The sequence below is a fragment of the Acinonyx jubatus genome, chromosome A1, assembly GCF_027475565.1.
Source record: "Acinonyx jubatus isolate Ajub_Pintada_27869175 chromosome A1, VMU_Ajub_asm_v1.0, whole genome shotgun sequence".
NCBI classification, from domain to species: domain Eukaryota; kingdom Metazoa; phylum Chordata; class Mammalia; order Carnivora; family Felidae; genus Acinonyx; species Acinonyx jubatus.
Window position 1 is genome coordinate 91374006 of NC_069380.1, and position 7800 is coordinate 91381805.

Genomic DNA, 7800 nt, shown 5'->3' on the forward strand with positions numbered 1-7800 from the left:
AAGATTTTCTCTTTATCACTGGTTTTCAGCAATTTGATTTTGATATGTTTCTATTTGTAGTTTTTTTAAATGTTTTTTCTTATGATGAGAACTTTTTTTAATTTTAATTTTTTTAAGTTTATTTACTTATTTTGAGAGAGAGAGAGAGAGAGAAGGGAAGAGGCAAAGAGAGAGCGGAGTGAGAGAGAGAATCCCAAGCAGGCTGTGCACTGTCAGCACAGAGCCCGACATGGGACTTGAAGTAACAAACTGCAATATCATGACCTGAGCTGAAACCAGGAGTCGGAAGCTTAACTGGCTGAAGCACCCAGGTGCCCCGTTTGTAGTTCTTATTTAATCTATGTATTCATAGTTTCCATCAAATATGGAAAAATTAAGATAATTATTTCTTCACGTATTTTTTATGTCTCATCGCTTCCCCTTCCTTTCTGGGACTAGGGATATACAAGTGCAAGACCACTTGATACTATACCATAGGTCACTGAGGCTGTCTTCATTTTTTTCAATTCTTTTTTGGTTTCTTTGTTTCATTTGAAATGGTTTCTCTGGCTATGTTTTCAAGTTCACTGATGTTCTTATTTGTAGTGTCTCCTCTGCTGTGCATTCTTTCTAATGTATTTTTCACTTTAAATATTATATCTCCATCTCTAGAATGCCCTTTGGGCCTTTAAAAAACACTTTCCATTTCTCCTTTAAGGCACATGCATGTTTACTTTACCTTCTTGAACACAGTGAATATATTTATAATAGCTGCTCTGACATTTTTTTGTCTCCTAATTCCATCATCTGTCAGATGTGAATCTTTTCCTGTTGGTTCATTTTTTCCCTGGTTATGGATCTGTTCTCCTCCGTTTCTTTGCATTCCTTATAATTTCATTTGGCTGCTAGATTTTTGTTGTATTCCTTTAAGTAGTGTCAGACATCTCTCTGGTATACCACTAAGTAAGTGGCAATCAGTTAAATGTTTTTAAGATTTTTCTTTTAAGTGTTATAGCAGGTCCTGAGCAGATTTTATTCTGGTACTAATTTAGTTTCAGTACTAAGGCATGAGCCTTCTGTGGGCTGATGCCCTATGTATTAACAGTTGTTTCCATTCTGGCTGGGGAGAACAGCAAATACTCTGAACCCCGTGTGAGCTCCAGGAATTACTTAGTTTACTGCTTTTGTCTGGATCTTTCCCTGGCGTTAAATCATGTTTTCTCACTCACGTGCAGGTCAGTACTTGTCAGAAACTTGTGGGTACCCTTCTTCAGTTCCTTGGGAACTCTCCTTCTGTGCAAATCTCTTATATCCAGCACACTGCTGTGCAAATTCTAACCCTGGCCTCTCAATTCCAGGCTCTCTCTCTGCAGTTCACTGAGACTGCTGGATTCTGTTTCCCTTCCCTGCACTGTTGCCTGGAAGCTGTATCGAGGCGGGAAGCTGGAGCGAATTTTTGCTTTGCTTTCAGCCTTTGAAAGTGTATTAAAATAGTTTCTCAAAATACATTTGGAATATAAATCAAAGTTTATAATCCCAAATCCTTCTTGATAAGAGATTTTGAATGCTCTGAAAATGAGTGCTTGGTTTTGGCTCTGTAACCTCATTCTGAGGGAGCCTTGTGTAGCTTTTCAGGCACAATGGAGCTATTTGCACTTGTTGGATATTTGGTAAAATACTTTGGTTCATATGTTTATGAAGATGTTATTTAATGGAGCCTATTGATTTTGAAAGGTCAAATTACCTTTCAAGAACTTATGCATTCTTTTATAGGGCTCAAAATCTCCTTCACCAAGACCAAACATGCCTATTCGATACTTCATAATGAAGAGTAGCAATTTGAGAAACCTTGAAATTTCTCAGCAGAAGGGTATCTGGTCTACAACCCCTAGTAATGAGCGGAAGCTAAATCGAGCCTTTTGGGAAAGCAGCATGGTTTACTTGGTATTTTCTGTTCAAGGATCTGGACATTTCCAGGTGAGCCATCCTGAACCAGTAAAATGGGGTTGTTCTGGCTGCAGGTTAGACCACAGAGATTAAAACAAAAACCAAAAACACCCTGGCTTTTTATTGCATCAGAATGCAAGAATGCATTTTGCTTGACAGAATGAGGAATGTATTGTACCTCTTCAGGGGAATGATAATAGGGATCCCTTTGTTTTCCTTGTTTTACCAGAATCTCTTTAGATAAACCATTTCTCCTTCTGAAGGTAACTTTAGATTTACTGTTTTTCAGGTGGATTAAGAGTAATGAGAAGCTTGACTTTTTTGGTAAAATGTTTATTTAAATAGGCAAGCAAGTTAGAATTGACAATCCAGAAACTTGAGTATGTTTCTTAGCTCATCTTGACTTGATGTATAATATTTGGAAGTAAAACTTGTAGGTTAGAGTATATCCATTTATCATGGAATAAATGTGGGTTTAGGGCTGTTAATACATTATTTAGAAAATATCTGTTCATACTAAAATTATGTTAGAAGGCTAGAAATGTGCTAATACATCTTTTTTATAAAAAACAACAACTTCTTTTTGTTTTTGTTAGATATCTATTGTTTTTATATTACACTTTACCTTAAAATTAAAGAAAAAAAATGGAGAGCTCTCTCTGGTAAATTTTATTCAGACATTTAATATCCTCCTTACCTTTCCCCTTGCCCTCATTTGACCCACAGGGATTTTCTAGGATGTCTTCGGAGATAGGAAGGGAGAAGAGCCAGGACTGGGGCTCCGCTGGACTGGGAGGAGTGTTTAAGGTGGAGTGGGTCCGGAAGGAGAGTCTTCCCTTCCAGTTTGCACACCATCTACTTAACCCCTGGAACGACAACAAGAAGGTCCAGATCAGCAGAGACGGGCAGGTATACGGTGGCCTTTCATATTTGCCTTCCTCTGGTCTCTTGGTTTTGTTTTGCTGCTATGCAGTGGTCCGTTTGAGAGGGAGACGTAGGAGTACAAATTGTATGTTCTGTGTGCACACGGGAGACAGTGGCTCAGGTTTGTAAAAGAGTTAGTATAAAAACCTGCTCGTACTGGTGTTTGACAGAGCTCATTGCTTTTTTAACATTTGGTAAATTTGACTTCTCTCCATCATTAACGGACAAAGTCTTTCATAAGTTACTTCATGGAGGCTCCTGTTGTCTTAGTAACTGAAGCTCTGATCAAAACGGAGTGTAATTCTGAAGTAATCTCACTGAGGGTAACAACAGCATCTGACATCTTTGTGCCTTTAACTAATGATGCAATATAAAAACAGCCTTTTTATATTTTTGTGACTTGTTTTGTTTCTGTTATGTTTGCTTTGCCTTCATCATTGCTGCTGACATGTATTTTAAGCTGGTTACGAGGATGGGAATTAACATATGTATGGACTGCTGTGCTGGCGGCTTTCCATGAGGTCATTTAATTTAATGCATATTGCTTTATTAGCTCAATTTTAGGTAGGAGAAATAGGAGAAATTATTCTAAGGTCACACGGCTAATAATCTATTTAAACCAGTGTGGCTCGCTTTAAATTGCCATATGAAAAGTGTTTGGGTTCTTTTTAAATGCACGTCGTATCACAAGAGGACTATAAATGACATTCTTTTCAGTTGTATCAGAATATTTTAATTTTTATTCTATACTAAGGATTTTGAAATAAGCCTAATTCCTAAGATAAGAATATTATATACTCATCATAATTTCTCAACACCCCCCCCAAACATCGAATACGCTAGGTTTCACAGTAAACCTTTGAAAGTTGAAGTGGAGTGGTTTTGGTAAATCTCCATTTAAAAAAAAATTCATGATTTCCACATAGTAAAAAGCTCCAGAAGAACTCCATGGAAATCTCTTTACCGTTTTGTCACAAATAGTTGCTGTATTTGAGGGTTAACTACAATCTTGAAGTCTGGAAGTGAACTTCACAAACCTGAACATAGGTTGCATGATTTTATCATGTTCTGGTAGAAAAATGAAATTCAAAGTACTTCTCTTACATTTCTATCAGCATAGGTTTTGGTGATTAAAAAAAATTCAATCCATTTCCCTTGGTGTTTGTTGTGTGACTTGTGATTTATCCAGGAGCTCGAGCCTCAGGTTGGTGAACAGTTGCTCCAGTTATGGGAACGCCTTCCGTCGGGAGAAAAAACCACGACTGATTGACCTGAACTCAGGTTACACTATACTTGACTTTGAGTACTGGCAGTATTTATGATTGTTAAGGATATCTTTCAAATTACTTACCCCCCCTTTTTTTTTTTAACTCTTTCAGATCTCTTAACTACAGAAGAACATTGCACCTACTTATAACCACTGAATGCACTGACTTCTAAAAACTGAGGTGGAGATAGATGTGTGTGATGAATGAATGGGCTTTTCTGGCTTAATGTTACTTTAGAACCACCATCTTCATATAAAAGAGAAAAGGGTAATTTAAATTTTTATAGTGGTCATAAAGAATGATTATGTAATGTTTGTTAATTATATGTTTATACTTGAATAAAATAGTAGCAGGTAACACTATTTGGCACAACAGCAGTTACTTGAAAAACATACTTAATTTGAAGTTAAACATTTCGTTTGTTGAAAACACTGACTCATAACTCTTATTGATGATTTTTTTAATGCAAAGTAAGTTGTTTCCTTTTAAGAAGGGCCTGTATCAGTACCTCTGAGCACCATTTTAGAAGAGCTAAATAACTCTTAAGGTTTGTCATTAAAAACAATCCAATTCTAAAAATGTCCCTTTTAAAAATAGTGTGTGTTGATTAAGGACTATTCATTCTGCCATTTTAAACCTGAGCTACATTACAAAAAAAAGGAGAGATGTTCTTTTTTCTTTGATTATAAAGTGCAGTAAAATCTGAAGAAAATCAGGGTTCTTTCCTGTCTTTGACTGGATCAGATTTAGTGCTTAGTTTTATTCCTGGTCCTGCATCTTACCCCCTCCTGTCATCTTACAACCTTCACACCTCTCTTACCTGAGCACGGTAATTACGACCTCTCTGCTTTGGCTAGAGAAACTCAGCTTGGACAAGTTAAAAATGTAAACAAATGGTGCATGTTACAACAAGTGCCCAGCAGTTAGCAGGAGCCTGGTTGGTGTATGTCTTTCAAACGAAAGCCACGCCACAATTCAGCATGCCTCCTGCTTGCTTTCCAGTACTTTTCAGGCTCCTTGCGTTTTTGGATTTCTTACTGTTTTGCATTTATGGTTTAATAAACGGGGGCGGGGGGTGTAATTTTTGGTAAACCAGTGATAGTGCCAGCTCTCCTGTTTCCTTGTCTTCTCAGGATTATCTGATCTCTTTACCACCACTCTGTAAAGTTTCCCCAGTGGCTTTTTGAAGGAAAATAGAGGTACAGGGAAATACGGAATGAAAGAAATGTCTTGGTTATGGAGCTCTAAATAGAACAGCTTTGATAGCACTTCTCATGATATATTTGGGTTATTGAAGAAAAACCGACATGAATCTAATTTAAAGGCAAGAAGAACACTCTTAAGGCTTTTTTGCTTCTGCATTTGAAAACAAAGAAGTGAAAAGTCCTGGGTCAACATAAGATCTTGGGAACCCGTCTTTCTCTTGGAAAGTATTGTGTGTTGGTGCAGTAGTTTAGAATGGCAGCTGTGAATTTTGCCTGTGTTTGTCGTTACTGGCTTTTTGTTGGTTTGTTTTATACTTTGAGATACGCTTGTAAATTGAGCCTATGTGAATTATGTTCTGCTGTATGTGTATTACAGGTTTTTTTTTTTCTATTAGAGCAACTTGTGTTTTTTTTCTCCTGATACTGTATATACATTTTGTTTGGGTATATATTTAACAGTTTATGGTATTCTAAATTTGGAAGTGAGAACTTTTAAAAAGTAAAACTTGTTTTAATGTCCTTCTGTTTTCTAATATCTAGCCCTGTATGTAAATGATGAGTTTGTTGATATTTAAAATGAACACAATTTGAATGTAATTAAAATGCTGTTTTTGGAAGAGATGAACTTTAAATATACTTATTAAATGAAATTCTGTTAAATTATTTAGGTCTTGTTATTTCTGATGCTCTATAATAGGGCTTATCAGTAATATCCCTTGAGATATTATTAATGAGTTTCAAACACCTTGAAGAATACTAAATTGATATATAGAAGGTGATGATTTCACATCAGTATCTCTTTCTTGAAAAAATTTGCCTCATTACCACAAGGGGATGGAAAAAAAAGCTCAAGATGTGTTCAACATAAAATCTTTTGAATATGGTAAACTACGCAGCCATTCACCTTGTATTCAGTCAGGACACTGCATTTCGGTGATGTGCCACTATATCCACTGAACACCCCAGCCTCACTCTACCAATTACAGCAGAGATTGGCGGGGCGGGGGGCATAATCTCAAATGTGTACTTCAAGAAAAGACCGAATTTGAGAATTTAAGAATTTGTCCTCAGAGACTCATTCTTCACCATATAAAATCTTACTTCCTGCAGCAGGGAAAGTCTTGAGGACTAAGTCAGGTGAGCTTCACCCCTGGATCCGCTCGGACCACACATGTAACCGACAAGTGACAACACCTGCCAGTCTGTGTGAGCTTCCTGTGGCACAGGTGCTTGCTGTGCTCCAGCACTCTCCACAGCTCCTCCCCACACACTGGACCACACAGTGCACTCAGCATGCCCAGGGCCACCAGGTGTGCTTTGGTCTTTCCAGCCAAGGGTGAAATTTCCGCTTGACTGTCTCCTAAAACCACAAACTCTGCATTTTCAAAATGGAACTAGTGTTCCTTCCCACAGCCTGTTCCACTGAAAGCTGTTCTCTCTTCAGCTGATGCCGGTTCCAGCCTTTCGGTTGCTCAGACCAGAAAATGTACAGTCATCCTTGACGCATTTCTTTCTCTCGGTCTCATCCATCAGAAAATTGTCTCGGGTCTACCTTCAAAGTAGATCTAAACTCGGACTGTTTCTCCCCGCGTCGGTCACACCCACTCTGGACTGAGCCACGGTCCTTGTTGCCTGGGTTATTGAAATTGCTTCTTGAAATTTGTCTTCCCTCTTTGACCTGTCCCCACTGCCACCAGTCTGTTTTCCACACAGAAACCAGTGATCCTTTTAAGAACATTCAATTTGTGTCACTTGGCTGCTCAAAGCCCTGTAGTGGCTCCCCGTTTCTCTCAAAAGCCAAAGTCCTTCCCATGGCACGGATACCTACATGATCTGGTCCTGTCTTGTACCTCAGGCGGTCTCTCCCCAACTCCTATACTTACTCCACTTCAGCCATACTGACCTCCTGACTGTTTCTTGAATATAGGTGTGTTCTAGCCCAGAGACGAGTGTGAGCTCTTAATTTTGCTTGGAATGCTCTTCCTAGAACCTCTGGCCAACTGGTCATCACCATGTAGTGTTAGGTTTACTGGAAAGTTTTCTGTGAAGCTTATTTAACTTTTATTTCATTTTATTTATTAAAACATTTTTTTTAATGTTTTTATTTTTGAGAAAGAGAGGGAGGAAGAGACAGAGCACAAGCTGGGGAGGGGCAGAGAGAGAGGGAGACACAGAATCCAAAGCAGGCTCCAGGCTCCTAGCTGTCAGCACGGAGCCTGATGTGAGGCTCCAAGTCACGAACCATGAGATCATGACCTGAGCTGGAATCAAGAGACCCTTAACCAACTGAGTCACCCATGCGCCCCGAGAGCTCATTTAACTTTTATAATTAACATACAGTAAAATCAATGTTTCCTAGATGTGCAACTCTGAATTTTGACACACGGACTTGTAGAACTTTGTCCTTGATGAGGATATAGTTCCATCACCCCTGAAACTCCCTCATGCCATTTCTTTGTACTTACAGCCTCCTCTCA

At 38.5% G+C, this 7800-nt stretch overlaps 1 protein-coding gene across 3 annotated transcripts in view; it reads left to right on the forward strand.

Moving 5' to 3' along the window:
• YTHDC2 (YTH N6-methyladenosine RNA binding protein C2) overlaps positions 1 to 5986 on the forward strand; it is a 69390-nt gene extending 63404 nt beyond the window's left edge. For 2 of the 3 annotated variants that reach the window (XM_027076881.2, XM_027076882.2), the window contains 4 exons: positions 1753 to 1956; positions 2653 to 2835; positions 4040 to 4131; positions 4230 to 5986. In XM_027076881.2, the coding sequence (XP_026932682.1) occupies positions 1753 to 1956; positions 2653 to 2835; positions 4040 to 4120 (468 nt within the window). In that variant the 3' untranslated portion in view covers positions 4121 to 4131; positions 4230 to 5986. Of the gene's footprint in view, positions 1 to 1752; positions 1957 to 2652; positions 2836 to 4039; positions 4132 to 4229 lie in introns of those variants that run through there. The other variant, XR_008297241.1, reaches the window with a different exon arrangement.
• The last annotated feature ends 1814 nt before the right edge of the window (positions 5987 to 7800 follow it).